The sequence below is a fragment of the Lotus japonicus genome, chromosome 2 (assembly GCF_012489685.1).
Source record: "Lotus japonicus ecotype B-129 chromosome 2, LjGifu_v1.2".
In the NCBI taxonomy this organism is placed as follows: Eukaryota; Viridiplantae; Streptophyta; class Magnoliopsida; order Fabales; family Fabaceae; genus Lotus; species Lotus japonicus.
In genome coordinates, this window is record NC_080042.1 from 13017508 (window position 1) to 13043118 (window position 25611).

General features: G+C 38.7%; 3 protein-coding genes across 8 annotated transcripts; 1 reads left to right on the top strand and 2 right to left on the bottom strand.

Annotated features, from left to right (window-relative positions):
- The first annotated feature begins 1532 nt into the window (after positions 1-1532).
- On the top strand, positions 1533-5547 carry LOC130737624 (rhomboid-like protein 15). 6 transcript variants are annotated; one of them, XR_009018820.1, is made up of 9 exons: positions 1533-1727; positions 1800-1861; positions 2937-2996; positions 3096-3149; positions 3286-3434; positions 4110-4142; positions 4232-4323; positions 4426-4499; positions 5295-5547. XR_009018820.1 is itself a non-coding variant. In XM_057589442.1 (9 exons), the coding sequence occupies exons 5-9, from the start codon at positions 3397-3399 to the stop codon at positions 5347-5349; spliced, it is 324 nt and encodes a 107-aa protein (XP_057445425.1). In that variant the 5' UTR covers positions 1533-1727; positions 1800-1861; positions 2937-2996; positions 3096-3149; positions 3243-3396; the 3' UTR covers positions 5350-5547. The 6 variants fall into 6 exon arrangements, 2 of the variants coding, with proteins under 2 accessions (XP_057445425.1, XP_057445424.1); XM_057589442.1 differs by having other exon boundaries at positions 3243-3434; positions 5263-5547; XM_057589441.1 differs by having other exon boundaries at positions 5263-5547.
- Positions 5548-12026: 6479 nt separating this feature from the next.
- LOC130736079 (uncharacterized) lies at positions 12027-13004 on the bottom strand. Its single transcript, XM_057587930.1, has one exon. It carries the CDS (start codon positions 13002-13004, stop codon positions 12027-12029), a length of 978 nt encoding a protein of 325 aa, XP_057443913.1.
- A 246-nt stretch (positions 13005-13250) lies between these two features.
- On the bottom strand, positions 13251-14618 carry LOC130736080 (uncharacterized). Its single transcript, XM_057587931.1, has one exon. The coding sequence runs from the start codon at positions 14616-14618 to the stop codon at positions 13251-13253; it is 1368 nt and encodes a 455-aa protein (XP_057443914.1).
- Positions 14619-25611: the final 10993 nt, after the last annotated feature.

Below are 25611 nucleotides of genomic sequence, written 5' to 3' on the forward strand. Positions count from 1 at the left end.
ACTAACACTCATAATGATAACAAAAAATAAAGTTTGTTAATAAGGAAACAGAAAAATATAATAGAGTTATCACTTTGGATGTTGAGAATAAAACTGAAAGCATAAACAAAGCCTTGTGTATTGAACTATTTGAAGGTTATTGTTGGGGTTTGGGCTCCTTTCCTATGTAGAGAAAAGTCTAAATAAGTCAAGCCCACATGCACTACACCAGAAAAGGACTTTTACAGCGCCCCTATTACAGCGGTTAAGGTTGCAGCCGCTGTAAAAACGAAAACACGGAGCAAAATACAGCCTTTTATAGCGGTTGTTTTGTGAACCGCTGTAAAAATCTCGATATTTAACAGCGGTTATGTATAGAAACCGCTTTAAATAACAAAGTTCCACTTTTTACAGCGCTTACTAGCAAACCGCTGTAAATATTCACTGTTAAAAGAAAATCCTGGAAGCAGTGTTCCATACGGGATTCGAACCCAATACCTTTAAAAATCTTAGAGTAAAATACACTCACCCCCTCAAGATTTGCAAGAATGACACTCCACCCCATTCTTTTTAAAAATCTACACTCCACCCCATTTTTTATAAAGGCAAATTTTAGTGACGAAAACAAATTCCTCACTACTAAAAACTAATTACTAATTAGTAAAAATTTAAATAAATTTAATGCATATACACTATCATACATTAATTTATGAAAATAATTTTACTGAATTAAATTTAAAAAAACCATTCACTCTGTCTGTTAAGTCCACGTCCCATCTATCTCCAAATCATATTTCTCACCACAAACGGCCACCACCAAGCCTTTACTCCCTTTAACACGGCTCCACTGTCCCACAATGTGAAACCCCATGGCACCTCCATGCCTCAAAGTTTTGTTGCAACCTGAACCCCAGAACGTGAATCGCACATCCCTAAAGCCACTTGTTCAACTACTTCTTGTGAATTTCACCCCTTGAAGTTGTGAGCGAACGCTCTGTTGGTCTTAGATATTGTTGGATTTTGTTAAAAACGATGCTCCACCGCCTCGTTGGGCTCTAATAACCTCAGATCCACTTCATATTTTCATAATTTTGTTTCTCTATTTTCTTCACCCATTTGTGTTCCTTTTTTGGCCTACAACCCAATTTTGAAAATTGGAGGTATAAAGAGATTATTTTGATTAAAATTGAATTATTACCAAATATGAAAACACAAGCATGTTTCACTATGTTCGAGATATGGTTTGTAAATCGGGCAGGTGTGCTATTGCATAATTTGCATTATGAATTTACGGAGGAAAAACGCGATTGAGAGAATGAGGAGGATTGTGATGTTTTCATTTTTAAATTTATTGGATTATATTGATTTTTTTTTGAAATTATTGATTAACAATTTAAATAATAACTAATTATTAATGAAAAATATTTTTCGTCACTAAATTTGCCTCTATATAAAATGGGGTGGGATGTAGATTTTAGATAAGAATGAGGACTGGGCTAGAGAGATATATTGGTAATTCAAAGCAATTTATGTGTATATTATTCCTTACTGATTTCGTTAATTTACAGCCCCACTAACTTTACCAATCCCGTAACCGCAAACCCTTAATTTTATCAGTTCAGTTCCTCTCTCAAAGCTTGCTCGTACCTCCACCGTCCCTTCCGCGGCCGCCGCCGTTCCTGCTGCGTCGATGCCGCTCTTGTTTTGTGTCTCTTCGTCCATGTAGTTCGTTGCCCTGTCCTCATAAGGTAATTTTTCTCGTGCATTCCTTATTCTTCTCTTATCCTTATTCTCATGCTCTCATCGCCTTTCTGATTCAGCCACCAGCACCATTTCGCCGCTCATGGGTCTCTCAAAGGAACAACTTCTAGCACGGTTACAGGTTCGGTTCTCTCATCCAACTGGGTATTTTCATCTTTGATCAGTGCCTCTGTTATTCATTCCAAATAGACATGAACATAAGGAGATTTTCACAATTGGAACATCCTTACATTGCTGCTTGCAAAATTGTTGGCTTTATGTGTTATCCTAATGAATGTAGTGTACTGATTACTTAGTTTGTGCATGTTTGGATATACTGAAGATTTTCAGGCTGTAGGGAGAATGGGTTATAGGAGAAGCTACTCCTAGTAGCTTTTGTAGAAGCATAATTGATTCTAGAAGATCTGAATGAGAATCCAAACAATAACTTGCCATTAGGTTAGTAGCTTTCACGTGTTTCAGTTACAGTTTCTACTACTCCATAGGTTAGTTGCCAGGGCACTGCTGCACTCATATTCATAAGAGTCAGTTTCTGCACTCAGTGTAATTTTTTATCTTTCGATTTTGATTTGATGGTATCTACACTACTCAGTCCTCCATGGCTAAGGACAAGCAAATTAGTTACACTTCTGGTATCATCATTACTGCACCAGCAGTGATTCTATTGGATCCATTGCCGATTCCTGCTAGCTCGTTCTACATGACGGCCGCTAGGCTTTAGATGCAGAAGCATTGGGAGCTCTAATATCAACTTGAAAGGATTTAATAATAAGTAATTTGATTTAGTGGTTTGTACAATATACAAGGTCTAATATTCATAGCCTGTTGTACGTAATTTTAATTAATTAGAATCAGGAAAAAGGGAATGAAAATCTGTCCTTATTAGCAATATCTCGATGATATTTACATAAGAGAAACAAAACAACGAAATGTTCAATCCTAAAATAGTTTCATGCATTTACAGCATCCATATATTAGTTGCCTGGGAACTGCATTCGTATTAATGAGAGTCAGCTTCTCTGATCAGTGTAAATTTCTCTGAATCGAAGACAATTGTTTTCTCTCAATTCATCTTTCTTTGAGTTGATTTGATTATGCAATTTGAGTTACCCCTAGATTCAGCAGTAATTTTATTTATGCATGTTACTTCATGCTTGAGATTAATTGCTTCAATATATCTTGTCTTGTTTCCCCAGAAGCTTCAAATTGAATTTTCCCAGTATGAGCATCCAGTTGTTTTGACTGTTGAAGCCCAGGTAAAAAGCCTTTGAGTAATAATATATCTTGTATCTTGTATATCATGTTCATTGTTTTAATGATTTTACTTTTATGATTCGTTGTCCATTTTCCTTCAGGCAAAATATGTTGGAAATTTAGAGGGTGGCTTGAGTAAAAATTTATTTTTGAAGGTACGTTGAGATAAAGGCATTCATCTTGGTGCATTCCTCTCCCCTTGACTGGTCAAATTTATTTTGGGGATGGTATTTCTGATTGTCTTTTAGGACTGGCTTTTGTTTTATTTTCCTTGCTTGGGGTGTCTACTAGGGTAAATCAATGGTGGGAAAGCATTCCATTCCCCACTTCTGCAGTGGTTGTTGTGTGTGGATCAATTTACTTGGTCTGTCTTCTGGTTGGATATGATTCCTTCACTGAGATATGCTTCTTGCCTTCTGCTGTTGTGTCACGGTTTCCAGGTATATCCTTTTTTTTTCCAGCTCCATTACTATTGTTCAGTCAATGTAGATAATTGTTTGGGTATGCTTATAGTGGACTAATTGCTGCCTGTTTGAAGCAGTAGGCTCTTGTAGTTGTTTTAATCGGCTGATCCTCGGGTTATTATTCGTAGATTTGGACATGTTTTAGTTGCATATTCCATGTTCTCATAGCACTGCTGGTGACATACAATCCTTTTGTTAAATTTGATTACCTCATGAATGAGTGTGTGATTGGTTTCTCAGGAGTATTTTCCATGATTGTTATAGAGACTAGCCTGAGTGGAGTTCAATCCAGGAGGTTGGGAATTCACCACTTTTGAAAAATGCAATTTAATTTGTTCATATTAATCACCTTTTTTCCTTTAAGATAATTTGGTAGAAACGATGTCCTGGCAGCACTTCAAGATGCTGAAATAGTAGTATTTTTAACAAGTTTTCATAGATTATGCTAATTATTTTGCTGATGTTATCTCTGAAATGGGAGACTTGAAATTCCGTTTTAATAATGCACCTTCGGTGACCTGTTCCCTTTGCAATGATTTTGTTTGCTTGTTCTACTTAAAACACACTATACATTTGATATATGTGCTATGTTACACAATGTGAATCTTTGAGGGTTTGCTAATATACTAACGTATTCTATTGATTCTGCAGTGTGTTTGGGTTGTTTAATGTGCCTCCCAAGTGGTGAGTTTGGTTTTTTATAATATTGTATTATTAATTTTATCTTGATCATTCCCTTTATGATAATGCTAATTGAACATATTATGTTGTAGGTATTCATTCTTTTTGTTGGTAGTATTCCAGCTTCTCATGCAAAATGTCTCACTACTTGGACACCTTTGTGGCATTTTATCTGGGTTTGCATGTCAGATTTCACTCCTTTTGCCTCCCTTCTTTTCATTTTCTAACTTTGCCAATATTTGAGCAATTGACCTCAAGTTTTATATTGGGTTGCTTAATGTTCCAGATACATATGGCTTGTTTAATTTCCTCATACCTAGGACATCTTTTTATTCTTCCACTAAAGCCTCTTCCTTGCTTGTAAGTATCTTTCTGGAATTGGCTTTGGTACTGCACAAAGATGAGAAAACTTGCATTTGATTGCTTTCTATATCCTCTTGCTGTTATCATTAGACTTGATTCATATACATATCAAATCACATTTATAAATTGTACTTTTGATCTGTTTATAAACATGTCTATTTATTTACATGAAGTTTTATATAATCAAGAGCAATTGCGTGAAGTTAAAGATGAGTGGCCCGCTTATGTAGTTAACAAATTTTTTTAGTAGTTAATCTATTAGATGTTGATATTATGCACTTTAGAAATTGTTTTAGATTTATGATGCTTTTGAAAATTTTATATATTTTAATATTTATTGGTATTGATACGCTGTAGAGAAAATGTTGATCTTATGGCTGAATAGGTGGGAAAATTCAGGGGCTGAAAAAAGAATTGTGAATAGTTAACTCAATTACAGCGGTTAAAGTTCAGAAACCGCTGTAAAAGAATATCCATGTATAGCGGTTACACAAAAGAACCGCTGTTGTAGGCTTTACAGCGGTTAAACCTAAAAATCGCTGTAAATAATGCGTCTTTTACAGCGGTTAGAACCGCTGTTAAGGCTTTTACAGCGGCGAGATCTACAGCGGTTCTGGACCGCTGAAAACCGCTGTAAAAGGCTATTTTCAACCGCTGTTAAAGACCATTTTTGGTGTATTGATGTCTCACTTACTTTGGTGGAGAGGGGTCCGTTAGAGTAAGAGAGAAATTCGTGATTGGGCTGCAATTTTGACTGCAGGATCGTGATTCGTGTTACTTCAATTTGGACAGTTGGATCGAGGAGAAGTTGTTTGAGGTGAAAGTAGTTGGGCGTGGACAACAGTAGTATTTTCTAATTTTCCAGATTCTCTAAGTTCTCTATTTTGAGTTTTTTGCTTAGTTGATTGGCCAATTATTCTGTAAATTTGTGTTGTGTTTTGATACTCACTTGTACCCTAATTTGATCACAGTCGTGGAGCTTGATTACTAGCTTGTACACATAGTTATTTACTTTTTACATTGATAAGGTTTTTCCACGTTAAAATCTTGGTGTCTCTTTGTTTGTGATTTTTAGTTGTTGTGTTTTTTGTTATTACTCCTCACTGGTTCTTGCAAGTTGGGAAAATTATTATCTGTTTCATATTACTCTGTTTGATGAGTTGTTGTTGTTATTTGTGTTAAATTTCCCATCAGTTATACAATATTTAAATTTCTGCTCTAAGTCGGTCTTGATTCCTATTATTTTGGGATCAAATTTTTATTTGTTGTCTCTTGTGCACTACTACAAAAACACTAATTTGGGACGGACAAGTCCGTCGCACAACAGTTAAAAATTCTGTCCCTAAAATATTTTGGGACGGAATTGTGACGCAAAAACTTGCGTCGCTATATCGCTCGTCGCAAAATGTTTGGGACGAAATTTAATGTTCCGTCGCACATGGGCGACGAACATAATAACGGACTATAATGAATTATCGTGACAGTATTTGCGACGAAATGAATAATTATTTTTGTGACAAAATAAGTTCTCCGTCGCAATTTTTTGGGACGGAATATTTTACGTTATATTTTTCAAAATTAGCGACGGTTTGAATAAATTTCTTTGTGACGGATGATATTATTCCGTCATAAGGTAGGGACGGAATGTAATAAGTTATTTTTTCGACAGAATGTAATTATTCTGTCGTAAGGTTGGGACGAAATTAGTGACGAAAATAACAATTTTGAAATGACGGAAGATAGTCTGTCCCAAATATTGTGACGAAAAATTTGCGTCCCAATGTTGGCGCCTTGATTTCCACCCAAAACTAAATATTCAAATAGGGACGGAATATAAATGTCGTCCCCTCATTGTGACGGTTTATATAACTGCGTCACTAAATTGTGACAGAATACAAACTCCGTTCCAAAGAAAAAGATAATTTTTTAAAAAAACATTTGTGACGGAAAATTATCGCTAACTCTGTCACAAATTGGGACGAAATAATTAGAATATTGCGTCCCAATGTTGGCGCCTTGATTTCCCCCCAAAACTAAATATTCAAACTGTGACAGAATATAAATGTTGTCCCCATATTGCGACGGTTTATATAAGTCTGTCACTAAATTGTGACAGAAGACAAACTCCGTCCCATACAAAAGATTATACTTTTAAAAATATATGTGACGGAAAGTTATTGCTAACTCCGTCACAAATTGGGACGGAATAGTTAAAATATTGTGTCCCTAAAGTTGGCGTCTTGATTTTCTCCCAAAACTAAATATTCAAATTGTGACGGAATATAAATATCGTCCCCACATTGCGACGGTTTATATAAGTCCGTCACTAAATTGTGACGCAATACAAACTCCGTCCCAAAATAAAGATTATACTTTTAAAAATCATTTGTGACGGAAAATTATTGCAAACTGCGTCACAAATTGGGACGGAATAGTTAAATTATTGCTTCCCCAAAGTTGGCGTCATGCTTCCCTCCAAAATAAATGTTTCAATTGGGACTGAATTTTTTTGTCCGTCGCACATTTGCGACGATTTACCTAACTTCGTCTCTAAATTGACACAAAATTCTTATTCCGTCCTAAAATGTTAAATTAATGTTTTTAAAAACCTTAGTGACGAGAAAGTGTCGCCAAATCCGCCACAAACTAATTATTTTGGGACGATAATATTTTTCGTCGCAAAATTTCGTCGTAATTTGAGCATTTTCTAGTAGTGGTGGTAGCTAAGGAAGGTACCTATCTCTTGACGGTCTTGTGAGCATGTATAAATCCTAGGAAGACTCAAGGTGCCTTTGTTTAGAAGGTATCGTGACTAGACTTGGAATATCATTGTTGACGGATATGTTCCTTAATCTGACCAAGTATGAGGGAGCACGACCCTTTATGGCTAGAGCGAATTGGTGAAAAGGCTTGTGTGTTCGTACTAATACTTGGTATGGACCCGGAATACCCTGATTGAGGGACATGTCGCTAAATCTGACATGGTAGGAGGGTACACAATCCCTTATGGTTGGATTTGATCAAAATCTAACAAGCTTGCATGTTCTAACTAAGTTTTGGGATGGACTTAGAAAACCTTAATTGAGGGGTTGGTTAATCAAACCATGTTATTCCTTTGTTATTGTGTGTCAAGATGTGAGACAAGATGGTGTAACATCGTGCTGTGACATGATGTATGTTTGAATTTTTTGTTCTAGAAGCTTTGGATTGAGTTCGTGATATTCAAGTCAGGGTTATTCAAGAAGCTTATGTGCGCCGCTCATGGAATATATCAAGTGTAATTAAATCGTGCTCATAGGATTTGATTTGAAGTTATATATGGAAGTCTTTTATCTGTTATTCAAATCTTTTGTAAAAAGATTTGCTGCAGAATTGTTACTGGTTTTAGTGAAACAACTTCCTGTTTTGTGTATGGACTCTTTGATCTTTCAAGCCCATCGAAGACAAGGCCTAAAAGACTGCTACTTTTGAAGACCCAAGACCTAGTTGCTAGGTGTGCTTTTGAACGTGTAATTAGGGTTTTATTATGAGTTCATACTTATTGTTCTCTCAACAACTTTATGTTGTTGCTTTAGCTGAGAGTTGTTTGTGATAGTTGTGTGATCTTGAGATCTGTCTTTGCTCTTTATTGTTAGAGATCAATCACTGTGGCAGTGATTGTGTGTAAGAAAGTGAGAGGGGCTCTCGTACTTAGGCAGAGGTCTAAGTAATAACCACGGGTAGAGTTAGGTAGAAAATGCAGTGAACATGGGCTGCTAAGTTAAAACATTTTGTGTACTTGTTTCTCTATAATAGTAGATTATCTTTCTCGGGTGAAAACCCTCCAGACGTAGATGATATTGCACCGAACTGGGTTACCAATCTCTTGAGTTGATTTTGTTATTTCTGTTCATTAACTTGCATATCTGAACATTCTTATCTGTGTTATGTTATACAAGATGTCTTATACATTTGGTAGAACATCTGTCATACGGTTGCCAGAATTTCAATTGGCATCAGTACAGGCCCCCCCTGTTATGCTTCGGTGAGATCTAGGGAATTTCTATTCTGGTATTATGGACAACGACAAAGGAGGGAGGATATGTTCATAGGTCACCAATCTTGGATGACACCAACTATGATTATTGGAAGGCACGTATGATTGCGTTTCTGAGATCAATTGATAGCAAGATCTAGAAATCAATTATCAAAGGCTGGAAGCAACCTGTGAAAAGTGACAAAGAAGGCACCTCAACTACTGAACTAAAGCCTGAGGAAGACTGGACCAAAGAAGAGGATGACGAAGCACTGGGTAACTCAAAAGCACTGAATGCAATTTTCAATGGAGTTGATAAAAACATGTTCAGACTGATCAATACCTGCACAGTTTCTAAGGATGCCTGAGAAATTCTCAGGGTTGCTCATGAAGGAACCACCAGAGTACGATTGTCAAGGCTCCAACTTCTTACTACACAATTTGAGAACCGGAAGATGAAGGATGATAAAACAATATCTGATTTTCACATGAGAGTGCGTGATATGGAAAATGCATCTTTTGCCTTGGGAAAGCAGCTGTCTGAAGAAAAGCTTGTCAGGAAGATTCTCAGGACACTGCCTAAAAGGTTTGATATGCAGGTTACAACTATTGAGGAGGCTCAGGATATTGGTAGTATCAAGGTGGTTGAACTTATTGGCTCTCTACAAATATTTGAAATGTCTTTTGATAGCGAATCTGCAAGTGTACAGATTGCTCGAAGTAATAAAAAGATCGAACCACAAGGATTGCGTAGTTTATACTCTAAATTAACTAAACGTAGAATGAAAGGACGTGAAAATAAAAAATAAAAATAGAGAGATGAATGATTGTTGGTATGAAACTTAACTGCAATAAAATAAAATAAAGCAAATAACACGGTTGAAGTGAATTCAATTTAAAAGCGCGCTAGAGATCCTGATTTCGTTAACCTTCTCCCAATGTATCTTCCCAAACAGTTATAATTATGAATTCAATAGATTATCAAGGTGCTAAACCTAATTGTCCACTTATCAATTCCTTGCATAAGTGTCCCTTCCAATTAATTAGTGATAGCTAATTCCTTAGTACCTAATCCTAATTAATTAGAGATAAAGTTCAATTCAATTCAGGCAAACACAAGCAATTCGTTACCCTTATTCCTAAGGTGCACAGACCCTTGCTCAACTTCTCCCCAAATCCCTAAATTCTACCAATTTTCCAATTGCATAGAAAATAGTATGACAAACTATTGCAATAGAAAGTTTCAATTGAAACAGAGGAGAAATTCAAGACATAAAATAGAATTCATAATAATAACTGAAACTTGGTTCAAAACATAACTTGAAAGAAAACTAGATCAATCACCCTAACACAAAGGGAGTTTAGCCTAACATAGTCATGGAAACAAATCAAAATTCAAGCCAAACCTCAAAATCTTGACAAAGAACCAAGTAAGCTCTATGCAAAAACCCAAAAACGCAGCTCCCCAAGTTCTAACGTGAAAAAGTATCTAAATTAGGTTTAAAACGCACTTAAATAGAGTTTGACAGATATTTCGCGCAAATGCGCGAACTTCGTGAAGGAACTCGCACAAAATTGGCGCAGAATTTTCCAGCAGCTACTTCCTTGGCGCGTCTGCGCGAAATGCAACAAGAAATTGGTGCAGAACTAGCGCAAAGAAATCCAGATTGCTCCAGACTTCGAGATTCTTGGCTCTCTCCCTTGATTTGCTCATTGATTCCACATCTTCTCCTAAAATAACAATAATAATAAAGGAAAATAATTAAAAACCAATAATAGAGATTAACTAGAAGATATGGTAAGATACCGAATTCAAATAACTTGATTAAATCCTAATGAAATCTATAAAAATAACATAAAAAATATAGAAAAATACTACTAAATGAAAACATTAAAATGCATGAACTAAGCCTAAAGTGTCCTAAAATGACCGAAATATCCTAAAAACTATATTAAACTACATGCAAATAAACCAGGAAAATAGCCTTAAATCCCGGGTCATCACACCCCTATACTCAACGACAGCTTGTCCTCAAGCGTAAACTTAAGGTTGCTTGCCCTCAAGCTCAATAAAACATTTCAAAGTAAGATGCTATTATACATATTTTCACAAAAGATGCATGAGATGAGTTCCTCAAAATAGTTCATGCAGAGAATCAAGCTTAAAAAAACTAAGTAACCTTCAGTAAGTGCAAACAAGAATTATAGAAAATACCAAGATGTGGGGTTTCACATTTTATTCCTATTTCCCCAACCCCATATTGAGAATGCACTAATGATGGCCAACAGTTTTATTTTATTCTGAGCACACACATGTTTCCTTTCTTTTTCAATTTAGCTTTTTCCCAACCCTTCACAGTTATTACCAACTCAGGGCGAAATTCTTTTCTTTTATTTAACAAGGTCAGAATATGATTGAGGGTATGCTCAGTGGTGCAAATACTTCCTATTCCCTTACTCACATTCTTTCCCTATTTTTTTTTCATTTTTAGCACTTTAGCTTTACTTTCACATGTGTGTCTCTTTTGTAACCTCACAGCCAAAAAGAGTGTAGACTCAATATAAAGATTAAAAGGAAACTACATATTTTATGCATTATCCCCACTAACCTGGAATCTTAATAACCTTACTGCACTTTTCCAAAACTCACTCAAGTCTTTAATACCCAACTCTCCACATGTTCCACAAGTTTCACTCACACTCATGCAACAAACACTTTTTATTATAAGAACTAGCATCAAACTCAGAATAAATATTAAAAACAACAAGCATTATTCAAGCACAAAAGTGTGAATACCACGAATCCAAGGCATGTGCATACTAGTGTGTGCAATCTAAATAACTAAATGCTAAATGCATGATCATGAAATTAACTGAGAGATGAGTGGTTCAGTAAAACTCCCTGTACTCAGATTGGGTGCAAACAGTGATAGCACCAGGACTCTGTCAGCTGGACCCTCCAGCTCAATTCTGATCATGTAAATCACTTAGTCCTTGTAAAAATGAACACACAATTAAACTACCACAATTATAACTCAAATAACTCATGAGAATACTAAGACTCAAACAAAAATAAAGACTCAAACTAAAAAGCATATGTTTTTTGTTTTTTTTTTTTTTTTTAAAAAAAACTTTTGGCGTAATTGCGCCATATTTAACACAGTAGCCCAGGCAAAACTCGCGCAAAATTTTCCAGAACCACGTATAGCCGCGCATTTGCGCGAAAAGAGAGGAGATTCTCGCTCAAAAAAAATTCCAGATTGGTTTCCAGTTGCGCATTTGCGCGAACTTATACCTGGGAACAGCGCAGAATCCGCGCAGGAAATTCCAGAAACGTTTTCTATCAATTTTTTTTTTTCAAAACTAACACTATGAAACCGGAAATAAAAAAAAAAATTAAAATTAAGAAAGCAAAACGAAAATGAAATTAAAACTAAAACTACCGCTTGGGTTGTCTCCCAAGAAGCACAATTTTATAGTCTTTGTTAGACTTCACCGGACTAAGGATTCTATCCGGGGTTTACCCCATAGTGCATTGCACTTCCAGGTTCCTTAAACTCAGCACACATTTTCACCATGTTCTTGCAAGCAATCTCAAAAGCGTGAACACAGTTATTCAATTTGGAGTTAAAAGGGATAGGAGGTTTCTCATCTTTCTTATGTTTTGGCTTCCATATGAAGGGCTCTCCTTTCGCTTTCTCCTCTTTCCGCTCCATGTTGGCCACAACGCTTTCAAGATGAACTGGTTCAGCTTGATTTCCCGGGTTCTCCTCCTTCTGCTCTGAGTTGACAACCATGCTCATTGAGTAGACTTTCTCAGTTTGGTCGCTCTGCGTTGTTTTCTTTTTCTTCTTATTTGATGCTCCAGCTTTTTCTTTAAGGAAGAACTGCTTCAACTTCTCATCACTCCACTCGTCCATCATCTCTACCAAGAATGCATCATTCTTCTCAATTTTCTTTGGCTTCAGGTCAAATATGGTGAAAGTGATTTTCTCATCAGCTACCCTTAAAGATATTGTTCCTTTTCCCACATTTATTTTCGCTTGTGAAGTGGCTAGGAACGGTCTTCCCATAATCAATGGTATTTTAGAGTCGTCGTCCATATCAATTATCACAAAATCCACCGGGAACTCAAACTCTCCTACTCTCACTAGCACATCTTCAACAACTCCCCAAGGAGTCACCATGGAGCGGTCTGCTAGTTGAAGCATCATCATTGTTGGCTTCAGCTCTCCAACATTAAGTCGCTCGAACATTGATAGGGGCATTAAGTTGACGCTTGCCCCCAAATCACATAAAGCTCTCACTTCCTTTGAAGCCCCAAAATTAACAGGTAGAGTGAAACTACCTGGGTCCCTTTGTTTAGGTGGAAGCTTCTTTTGCAGAATAGCGCTACACTCCTCAGTAAGCTCAACGATGTCATTCTCTTCACTCAACTTCCTTTTCTTAGAAAGTATCTCCTTCATGAACTTGGCATATTGAGGCATCTTTTCTAAAACTTCAGAGAATGGGAGGTCTACACGCAACTTTTTAAACATAGAAACGAACTTGGAGAATTGCTTCTCCAACCTCCTCTTTGCTATGTTAGTGGGGAAAGGGGGAAAATGAACTTTTGTAAACTTATTACTTTCTAAATCTACTTTTCTCTCTTTCACTATCCTATCTTCACTCTGTTCTTTTTCCTTACTTATCACTTCAGATTCACTTTTATTCCCAGTCTCACTCTTATTCTTTTAATTATTTTTTTTCTTTTCAATTCCATGCATAACTTTTCCACTTCTTAGAGTAACAGCAGAAAAATTCTCCCTACGATTAGGCACAGTGTTACTAGGAAACATACCTGGAGGTCTCTCAGATAACTGTTTGGAAATTTGACCGACCTGATTCTCCAAATTTTTTATCGAAGCCTCCTGATTCTTAAAGATATTTCTGGATTCTTTGATGAAGCTATCTGTCGACACTTGAAGCTTGCTAGTAGCTTGTGCCAGTTCTCCCACAATATCTTCCAGGCTCTTCTTTCCACTTCCTTGCTCTTGAGAGGACGGAGGTTTTTGATCTTGACTATAACCCCTTTTATTAGAGTACTGCCTCGAATTTCCAAACTTGTCTTGATCTCTCCATGAGAAGTTAGGGTTATTCCTCCAACCCGGATTGTAGGTATTTGAGTAAGGGTTGTTTTGAGGATTACCCATTGCCTTCACTTCCTCGTCAAAATCAGCATCTTCAACACTTGGTTTCCGACCGTCCAAACGTTGTACTATGGAATCCATCTTTTGTGACAACTTCCTATTGGAGGCGAGAACATCATCATTTGTTCTAACTTCATGCACACTTTCCCGATTCTCCCTATCATAATCCGACTGTGAAGATCTAGTGGCCAAATTGTCGATGATCTCAAGAGCTCTGTGTGCAGGCAGTGAATCAAATGCACTATTAGCTGTTGCGTCCAACATACCTCTTGCGTACTCACACAATGATGAGTAGAATTTGTCCACTTGTTCACCGGCAGAAATATTATGACCTGGACACTTCCTCAGAAGTTCTTGGAATCGCTTCCAAGCCTCATACAAATTTTCAGATTTGCTCTGTTTAAATGCATAAATTTCATGCTTCGCCTTTCTGATGCGTGTGGATGGAAAGAATTTGGCGATAAATTTTTCCGCCAAGTCCTCCCATGTTCGAATGTTGTTAGGGGGTTGTGACCTCAACCAATCTTCTGCAACATCCTTCAAAGTGTAGTGAAAAAGAATCATCCGGACTGTATCCAAGCTGACTTCACGCCTTTTCAGAGACTCACAATGTCTGGTGAATCTGTCCATGTGAGCATGCGGATCCTCAGTAGCTTTACCTCCAAACTGATGCTGGCTCACCAACTGAATATAATGATGTGGAATCTGAAAGTTGTCCGGTATGTCTGCTGGATGGACAACGCTGCCCTCATATGTATAGCTCATACGAGGGGCAGTGATTTCCCTCAATGGTCTCTGAGCATCACGTTCAGCTTCTTCTTCTTTCTGGCGAAGAATCCGAGCTTCAACTTCAGCTTCCACTCTCGCTTCATACTCAGCTCGATTTCTTGCTTCAGCTTGTGCTTCTTCCATTGCAGCGGTAGCTCTGGCTTGGCCCTTTTTCTTCCTCTGTTGTGCACGATTAGATCGACAAGTTCTTTCGATTTCTGGATCAAACAACAAAGATTCAGGACTGATTGTACCTCGCATGCACTAACAAACAGAAGTTAGTAATACCCGCACAAGAGAATTAAAGTAAAAATCCTAACAAATAGATTCAGAAAAATTAGAGAATAAACTAAACACAATCCCCGGCAACGGCGCCAAAAACTTGATAGCGAATCTGCAAGTGTACAGATTGCTCGAAGTAATAAAAAGATCGAACCACAAGGATTGCGTAGTTTATACTCTAAATTAACTAAACGTAGAATGAAAGGACGTGAAAATAAAAAATAAAAATAGAGAGATGAATGATTGTTGGTATGAAACTTAACTGCAATAAAATAAAAGAAAGCAAATAACACGGTTGAAGTGAATTCAATTTAAAAGCGCGCTAGAGATCCTGATTTCGTTAACCTTCTCCCAATGTATCTTCCCAAACAGTTATAATTATGAATTCAATAGATTATCAAGGTGCTAAACCTAATTGTCCACTTATCAATTCCTTGCATAAGTGTCCCTTCCAATTAATTAGTGATAGCTAATTCCTTAGTACCTAATCCTAATTAATTAGAGATAAAGTTCAATTCAATTCAGGCAAACACAAGCAATTCGTTACCCTTATTCCTAAGGTGCACAGACCCTTGCTCAACTTCTCCCCAAATCCCTAAATTCTACCAATTTTCCAATTGCATAGAAAATAGTATGACAAACTATTGCAATAGAAAGTTTCAATTGAAACAGAGGAGAAATTCAAGACATAAAATAGAATCCATAATCATAACTGAAACTTGGTTCAAAACATAACTTGAAAGAAAACTAGATCAATCACCCTAACACAAAGGGAGTTTAGCCTGACATAGTCATGGAAACAAATCAAAATTCAAGCCAAACCTCAAAATCTTGACAAAGAACCAAGTAAGCTCTAAGCAAAAACCCAAAAACGCAGCTCCCCAAGTTCTAACGTGAAAAAGTATCTAAATTAGGTTTAAAACGCACTTAAATAGAGTTTGACAGATATTTCGCGCAAATGCGCGAACTTCGTGAAGGAACTTGCACAAAATTGGCGCAGAATTTTCCAGCAGCTACTTCCTTGGCGCGTCTGCGCGAAATGCAACAAGAAATTGGTGCAGAACTGGCGCAAAGAAATCCAGATTGCTCCAGACTTCGAGATTCTTGGCTCTCTCCCTTGATTTGCTCATTGATTCCACATCTTCTCCTAAAATAACAATAATAATAAAGGAAAATAATTAAAAACCAATAATAGAGATTAACTAGAAGATATGGTAAGATACCGAATTCAAATAACTTGATTAAATCCTAATGAAATCTATAAAAATAACATAAAAAATATAGAAAAATACTAAAACTAAATGAAAACATTAAAATGCATGAACTAAGCCTAAAGTGTCCTAAAATGACCGAAATATCCTAAAAACTATATTAAACTACATGCAAATAAACCAGGAAAATAGCCTTAAATCCCGGGTCATCATCTTTCAATGAGAGATCAGACAAGAAGAATAAGAGCATAGCTTTTATGACCAATACAGAAGATGATGATAAAAGTGAGAAGGATTCTGATGAAAATCTATCTGAGACAATAGCATTGCTTGGAAGAAAGTCCAACAAAGTCATGAGAAGATTTGACAGAAGACCTAGACCAAATGTTCCAGACAAACGGTCTGACATTGTCAAGAACTCTGGATATGCACATAGAAATAAGGAAGATGATTACCTATCAAAAGAAAATGAGTTCAATGCCATGAATGAGGGGTATGGTTGTTCCGGGGGACCCTAACTAGGAGCGGTCAGGGTACCCGCGGCGACCATGGCCCTCACGGACGTCCCTAACGTGGGACGACTCAGCGTGAAGATCCCCTGTTGAGGACATGAGAAGGGCCCCACCACCCAGGGTAAGGACAAGGCCTAGGGCCCACCGTATAGGGGTTGACCTAGTCCAACCACCCTAGGGAGTAGGTAGACAAGCACAGGTCCCTGGGGATCCCAGACCTTTGGATCACTGTTCCCATGGCAGGAACCACAGGCAATCCAACGGCTGGCTATAACTAAGTACGAACCATGCATGACGTTGCATGGCTCCAACACTAATCCCACCTCTCCTATATAAGGAGTGCCCCTCTTCTATTCTAAGGTAACGTATTCTCACCATATTCACCATTCACACTGCTTCCCTTACTGACTTTAGCATCGGAGTACCTTGCAGGAGCCCCCTCCGGGACGGAACCAGTTTAGGAGCCCTTCAGCACGTTCAGATCCCTCCTCTCCTACCCCTTGTCAACGGGTAACTTGATCACTCCCTGATCAATTGGCGCCGTCTGTGGGGATCTGGTAAAACTCTTCCGAACACCGCGTGCCGTCGCCTCAAGTCACCTGCTAGCAAACTATGGTGGAAACACGTCAGACTTCACGCTGTCCTATACCAACTTCTAAAGGCCATGTGGAGACCATCAACGATTCAGCGGATCGCAGAACTCCTCCTCCTCAACCCCAACACCCGCCTCCGCCAACTCCTCAACCTCAACCCCGTCATTCACCGGAGCCCGCGGCCATTACCCCACGTGCTGCCCACGAGGCACTCTGCCGCTTGGAGGCCCGCATCCGGGCTATGGAAGAGGACAACGGGGCGGGAAGGGAGCAAGTCCACAGCATCAGGATCCGAGACGCTCAGGAGGAAATTCTCATGCTCCGAGCACGTCTACGACAGCTCGAGGAGCAGGAGACCCGCTCGCCGCCGCTACAACTCCATGCGAGTAACCCCCCCCTTTCTAAGAATAATATATGTAACGGTTTCCCCAAATTTAACGAATAAAAGGTTAAATCCTCACGTTATTGTTCTAAGGACCCTGGTAACATCACAAACATTAGACACGTTAGCCCTTGCCCCGTTGGAACAACGGACCAGGGCTAGGGGGCTACTGTTCCGGGGGACCCTAACCAAGAGCGGTCTGGGTACCCGCGGCGACCATGGCCCTCTGGGACGTCCCTAACGTGGGACGACTCAGCGTGAAGATCCCCTGTTGAGGACCTGAGAAGGGCCCCACCACCCAGGGTAAGGACAAGGCCTAGGGCCCACCGTATAGGGATTGACCTAGTCCAACCACCCTAGGGAGTAGGTAGACAAGCACAGATTTCTGGGGACCCCAGACCGTTGGATCACTGTTCCCTTGGCTGGAACCACAGGCAATCCAACGGCTGGCCATAACTAAGTACGAACCATGCATGACGTTGCATGGCTCCAACCCTAATCCCACCTCCCCTATATAAGGAGTGCCCCTCTTCTATTCTAAGGTAACGTATTCTCACCATATTCACCATTCACACTGCTTCCCTTACTGACTTTAGCATCGAAGTACCTTGCAAGAGCCCCCTCTGGGACGGAACCAGCTCAGGAGCCCTTCAGCACGTTCATATCCCTCATCTCCTACCCCTTATCAACGGGTAACTTGATCACTCCCTGATCAATGGTCACATTAAGGTTGAATGTCCAACATATTTGAAGAAACAAGGGAATGGAATGGTGGTAACCTGGTCAGATGATAATTCAGAAGAAGAAGAAAAACCTCAAGTCATGGGTCGTACTGTGAAATGTGATTCTGACAATGAATCAAGTGATGGTGAAATATCGGAGGAAGAACTTGCTGAAACATACAAGGTATTTTTCAAGAATTGGAAAGATGCTTGTGAAAATGGCAAGAAGCTAGAAAGGACTGTAAAAGATCTTGAGAGAGAAAAACAGAACCTACTGGTCATCAATGACAACCTTCAGCAGGAAGTCACTGTGCTGAAATAAAAAAAAGAAGGTATGATAAAATCTGTTCGTATGTTGAACAATAGAACTGATGTTTTTGATTTGATATTGGAGACATGAAAGATGGCTAAGGATATGAAAAGGTTGGGTTATGTTGATGAATCTATATCAAAGAAAGCAAAAAGGTCATTCACAAGTTTGTTCCTGCAGAAAGAAAAACTGAGTTCAAAATGTCAAACCGGATGTTGCAACATGGTGTCCACTATCAACATATACCACGCTAAAACTCACGCTAGAAATGTCATCATTGTGGTAGGCATGGACATATAAGACCATATTACTACAAGCTATATGGTGTTCCTAAAACCTGGAAGCAAACTTAGAGGAACAACAATGCTGGTCCAAAAAGGAAGGAGTGGAAACCTAAGAACAATGTAACAAAACTTGTTTCCTACACCTCTCTGAGAGATTCCTCTAAAGAGGATTGGTACTTTGACAATGGATGTTCCAGACACATGATAAGAGTGAAGATTTATCTTGACAATGTGAAGCCACACTCCACTAGCTATGTCACTTTTGGTGATGGTGCAAAAGGAAAAATCATAGGATCTGGATAAATTATAAGTAGTGGATCACCAAATCTGAGTAATGTGGGCTGGTGGAAGGCCTAACTGCCAATCTGATAAGCATAAGTCAACTATGTGACTTGGATCTAAAAGACTCATTCAATAAATCTGGATGTAAAGTGACTGATAAAAATGAAGGCTACATCACCATAAAAATGTTTCTAAGAGTTCATATACGAATTAGATTGTGAGTAACATAACTGAATTAGGTGAAACATGACCCAGGGTGCTGTTTTCTCATAAGTTTTATAAGATTTCTGTTTATGCTTTTGTTACTATTGCTTTCATCACAACAAACTTTAAACTATATTTCTTTTTATTTTCCATTCCAAACATTAATCTCCAAGATCAAATCAGCAAACAACTATCCCTGTGGTTTGATATCTCTGTATTACTTCGATCAATCCGTACACTTGCGGAATTGCTATCTAGTTTTTGGTGTCGTTGTCGGGGATAGTTTCGTCTTGTTGATTGATTCTTGAGTTTTATTGTTTGGAAATTTTATTATCATTGCTTCATTGAATCGGTGCTACTAACCTGTGTGCGTGAAAGTTATTTTTACAAGGTTCAATGGAAGCTTTCGATTTCAATGGATTCCATGGATATGGCCAACGTCAATACTACGACCAAGGATGGGAAGGATGAAATTCTAGTTCCTGTATGAAAATTTTTCTACACGATGCTTAGGCAACTACTTTAACAATCGAGTAACAGTGGAGAATAAATCACAAAAATGAACAAGACACAACACCAAAGTTATTAACCCAGTTCGATGAAACTTCACCTACGTCTGGAGGGTTTGCACCCAAAGAAAGGAAATCCACTATCTCAAGATATAGGAACTACAGGCACTCATGAACACTACAGCTCATAGTTCTTTTCCTAATCTACCCATTGTATTTCTACTTAATATATCGACCTAAGTATGAGAGCCCCTCTCACTTTCTCTCAATCACTGCCACAGTGATTGTAACACCCCGATTTCCGGGTGTCACTTTAGTAACCAAAAATAAACTTTACGCGGAAAACAGGTAATTTTTTTTTTCGTTTGATTCCTTTTAATAAAGCGATAGGAAATAAAGACATAACCCAACACTAACTAACCAACATACAAATATATACACATGTACAGCCTCAGCTGCACCCCCACGTCACGCGCACTCGCAGTGACTCCAAAGTAGTGTGCCCGTAGGCAAATATATACAGACCCAGAAGTGTGAGTGAAAGTATCAAATATACAGTCATCCAAGAGAAAGTCGGCCCCAAAATGGCCTCAACCCAAGATCCCTATAGTCCGACAGACTCTCTGTGATCCTCAGCAAGAGAACCACTCGAAAAGCCATATATCGGGAACCTACCCTGTCCCAAAAGTAAGACGAATCAGAGCTATGACAGTAACAACCAACTCAAAAGACTCTAACCACCCATATCCCACACTACTATCATCGACTCTCCCTCAATCAGGCATGAAGTCCGGGTCCTCGTCGAAAGCTTCAGTAGTAGTCGTTACGCTCCAGGTTCTCCACGAGTGGCGAATCTTCACGAATCGGCTGACGGACGCCTGGCAGCAGGCCGACCGCCCAACCACAAACATACAAACAAAGCCAAAGCGCTAGGGTCAACTTACTGAATACAATAGATATACAATCAACATGCGATAAAGGGGGTATATATATATGTTGTATATATACATATAAGTTCTGCATTGTATCAAATCTCTAATACAATTCAATCATCAAAACACATAACGATGTTTATCAACATCAAATCATCAATATCTCAACAAATATAGTTAGATTGCATAATATGTCAATGCAACGTCAATTAAGAGGGTTCCGGAGGAAATAGGCTGGGCACGATCGAGTCGATCCTAACACTGGCATTGTGTCGACCATAACCCTCGGGTGTCACTTACAACCTTGACATAGTCGGATCAGTCCTAACCTTGCGGGTCGACTTTTCCCTCCGCTATGCCTGACAATCAACAGGTCGATCCTAACCATACGGTCGATCATATCCCCCATTGAATGCCCGAGTTACCCGAAGGCATGCTGTACCCGAAGGCATATAGATATACTGTACCCGAAGGTATATACTGTACCCGAAGGTATATAGATATACTGTACCCGAAGGTATATACTGTACCCGAAGGTATATAGATATACTGTACCCGAAGGTATATACTGTATCTGAAGGTATATAGATATACTGTACCCGATGGTATATACTGTACCCGAAGGTATATAGATATACTGTACCCGAAGGTATATACTGTACCCGAAGGTATATAGATATACTGTACCCGAAGGTATATACTGTACCCGAAGGTATATAGATATACTGTACCCGAAGGTATATAGATATACTGTACCCGAAGGTATATAGATATACTGTACCCGAAGGTATATACTGTACCCTAAGGTAAATGTCGATTCGGCGACAAAAGACAATTAATTATGAAAGGAGTGCAATCACCCTTGATGACTTCTTGAGTCATCTGACTCATCAAATTCCGATGGTCAAAAACTGCTCAGCGATCGAAGAGTAACAACGTACTTGGAAACTTATGAGCTTCTCCAAAACTTCGATTCAGCGACACTTCTCATTTTCCAAAACTAATATCCAAATCCCAGAAGTTCATTTGAGATCATTAACATTTAATTAAAAGAGTTTGAATGTTGTTTAAAGCATTATGGAATTTCTCATGAAAATATTTTCTTTCCAAAACTATAAGTTCAAAAGATCCCGATATCCCCAAATTCCCATGAGAAGGTCTTGAAACCACAAAAGAAGACAAGAGCATGAACCTCAGTTCGTCCTGTCGAAATAAACCTTTTAGAGTTCGCCACCAACGGGGCATAACTAACTGTTATTCCTCACATTTGGTTAGTCCACGAATAACCGATATAAGTTGCACAATATGGTCAGCATATTCCAATAATAATTGCATGCTCCAGAATAATGTGCACAAGTATTCACATAGCCTAAGATTAACCATTTAATCACTCAGCAAGTATGGCATGTGAATTAAGTAATTGCGGCAAAACATAACCCTGTCCTATCCACTAGGAAGCAGTAATACAGAAACCAGTAAACGACCAAAGCCTCTCAGAAAACGTACACTCACGTCTCATATAAGTTCACTCGGCCGAAGCCTCCAGAAAACATTTTCCAGTTCAAAACGATAAACAACATTCAATATCAAGCAATATTCAAGTCGAATTTATCGACGCCTATAAATCAATAGCTAGTAAGTAAGTTGCCCTAACCTCGAGTTGTTCTAGTCTCGCGGTGCAGGTCTCGCTCACAAGCTTGTTCAGTCAATCCCAAAGTTTCCACAATCGAACCTTTGAGCAAACAAAGCAATAATGAATCAAAACAAGTCGATACCGTCGAAACAATCCTAACTAATGTTTGACTAAGCTCAAGAAGCTTCAGAGTACCACATTTAGGCACGAAAGGAAGGGCTTTCCCCGAATGGATGAGTTTTGACTCGATTCAAGTTTTGTACAAAAACACTTTATTCGCTAAAACGTGCATAACTCGAGCTACGGAACTCGGAATGACACGAAACCGGCGCCAAAATTTCGACAATTGAAAGAGCTACGCAAAGGCTCAGGTCATAGAGACCCAAAAATTATTTTTGGACACGGTACCCAAGCAAATAGGTTTCGGCCACTATGGAAAATAGGGTTTTCGAACTTTTTCTTCGATCTAAATCAATTCACAAGGTAGTTTTAGAGTAAAACTAAGGCAAAGAAACTGTCAGAACAATTTTCGGACAATCGGGTCGAAATACGGCTATCCAGGGGCATTTTGGTCCAAAATAAAGGCTCAAAACTTCAAAGTTATCAGTTCAGAAAACAAATTTGACAGCAATGATCCTCATGACATCCGTGACAACAAATCCTAAAGGCACGAAGTCAGATTATGACTTTTCGACAATAAAGTTTCGAAATGTGAGACAAAAAGGTTTTGAAACAGTTTTTCAGATCCTGGACAACTGAATCACAATCGGCGATTACTGACAGAGGTTTTAGGCTCATGGGAACGTAAGGAACATAACCCAACCAAGAAATCGAAGAAATCGGACCATTTTAGAAAAAGCTCAAAACTGTGAGCACAGAAACGACTTCAGAAACGCAACAGAAACAGTAATCAGAGATAGGATTCATGCTAGTTACCTCGATACCTAGAAGTAGGGACGAACTGCACGAAGATTGGTCAAGTTTTCGCGAAAAATCTTCTTCTCCCTTGCTCCCTAGAACTCGCGGCCTTGGAGGAAAGAAAATGGCAAGATTTTGCTTTTTCGAGCTATTTATAGGCGGGTGAAATCGCGGGAAAATGAAAATTTCGCGATTCCGATTTTTGCAGCACGTTCACCGAGGAATTCTAAGAGAGATTCTGGCGTCAGAATTCCTGAGCTCAAAACAATTATCTATGATTTGGGAAAAACGATATCTAAAATCCCAAAGGCGGTGTAAGTTAATCTGTCCTGAAAAACTACTTTTTGCTGTGATGCTCAAACGACAAAACTTCCATCTGAAGAAAGATTGGAAACGTCGAAACAAATCTGGCAGCGCGGATGGAAACTTCGTTAGAAGTTCCGAAAAGAAAAAGTCTTCATCCATCGCTCGAATCTAGGGTTTCGAAGCAAAGAAATTAGCGTCGGCGGACATCCGAAAAGTGAAACCTATCGTGCGTACAGTCCAGAGTTCCGAAATGAAACGCTGGTCGATGGAAAAATAAAGAGAATCTTTAAATTTCCCAAAGATTAGAAATCTCACTCAAAACGTTGCTTTAAAAGCGAAATAGCCTATTCTGGACACGCTCGCCATAAGGCAAGTGTGCAGACGACTCGCACTAACTCCGAAAACGACTACGCAACATTCCTCAAGCAATTCCTGAACTTTCTTCTTCATTAATCTTTCTCAAATATCGAACTCCTGTCACGCTTACACTGATTCTACGCGTGAGTCGGAAACTAGCTTGCTCTGAAAATTCAGGTCTTACAATACTCCCCTCCAAAAAGAAAGTTTCGTCCTCGAAACTCAGAGTTCCGCAAAAAGTCCGGGGTACAGTTCCTTAATCTTATCTCCCAATTCCCATGTAGTATTGCCCGTGTCATTGTTCCTCATAACCTTTACTTAAGCAATATGTTTACCCTTTAACTGTTTCACTCTTCTATCCCCACTGCTAACTGTCGGCGTCTCAAAAGACAACCCATCATTCAACTTCATGTCGTCTGGCTCGATCACTTTCGTCGGATCTCCTCTTGAAATGATACCGATTGACACTCCGTGCAGTCGCACAATCTTAGCCACTTGCTTCTTTACTTTCGGTCGTCCGAAATTCTTCTTAAACTCGGTGCCTCTCTGTCATTTCAAAGTAAATACTCAACTTGTCCTCATGATCTTCATCTACAGTCTAAAACTCCACTTGTCCGTTCGATAACTCCTAGACGAAATATTGCGTTGGAATCTAATAGTCCATTAACGTTACATCCAACTTCGTAACTATCATCACTCGCACCATAAAATCAATCTTCTACTTAGTCACCATTCGAATTAAAACTCGACTTATGTCCTTATTTCTCGTCCTTCACTAATCTTATCCCCCTTCAACATCAACTTATCAACAACTTATAAGATAATCCTCCTCTTAATATCTAACAATCCATTATTATCGTCTTCTTCCTCAAAACTTCCCTCACCCAAACCTATTTACACTTACTGAAATCCCTAACACCTCGCACAAATCGAGACTTATCCTTTAGAAGATTAAATCATAACTATACCTCAAGGGTCTTAACTAGTCATTTTATCATCCGATCCTTCAACCTTCTGAGATTTAACTACAATCGTAAAGGCTAACACCACTAAGTCTCTTATTCGTACATGATTTTCAACTCCCGAAGTCAATCTTAACCCTAGGATTCTCATTCAACTTAGCAAAATTCACTTGCTAACTCTAGCATGCATCACCAATCTCCATAACAAAGTTCCATTCACTCTTAAACTCTACGAAACTCGTCCAAATATAACAACTTCAAGTATTCATCTTAATACTAACACTTTCCTTTCTGTAACTTGATCATCCTCCAATCAATCTGATACTTAGTCTCCTGATCAAAACCTGACAAACTTTGAGTCCTACACACTTAAGACAAGATTTTCATAGATTTAAAACCTAAACCTTCACCAAATTTGGTCCTCTAATGGCCTTTAATCTTTCAATACTTCTTAAATGAATATCCATTTCTTAAAACTATAACTCCTTCGCAAGAAGACAAATACTTAACGTGAACTTTACCTCCCAACTCAACTAATCCTCGATCCAATCAAATCAACCTTACCAATCCTTCGATCAAAGTCCATTGCCAGTTCTGATTCCGAATATCACCCCCTCAATATTAAGTTGATCAAGCCTAATACATCGAAGGTGAAATTTAGAAAAACCCACTGGAACAGTCAATGAGTTCCTATCATCCAGTAGTCACAATTATCCCAACATCCAATCCTTAACGGTC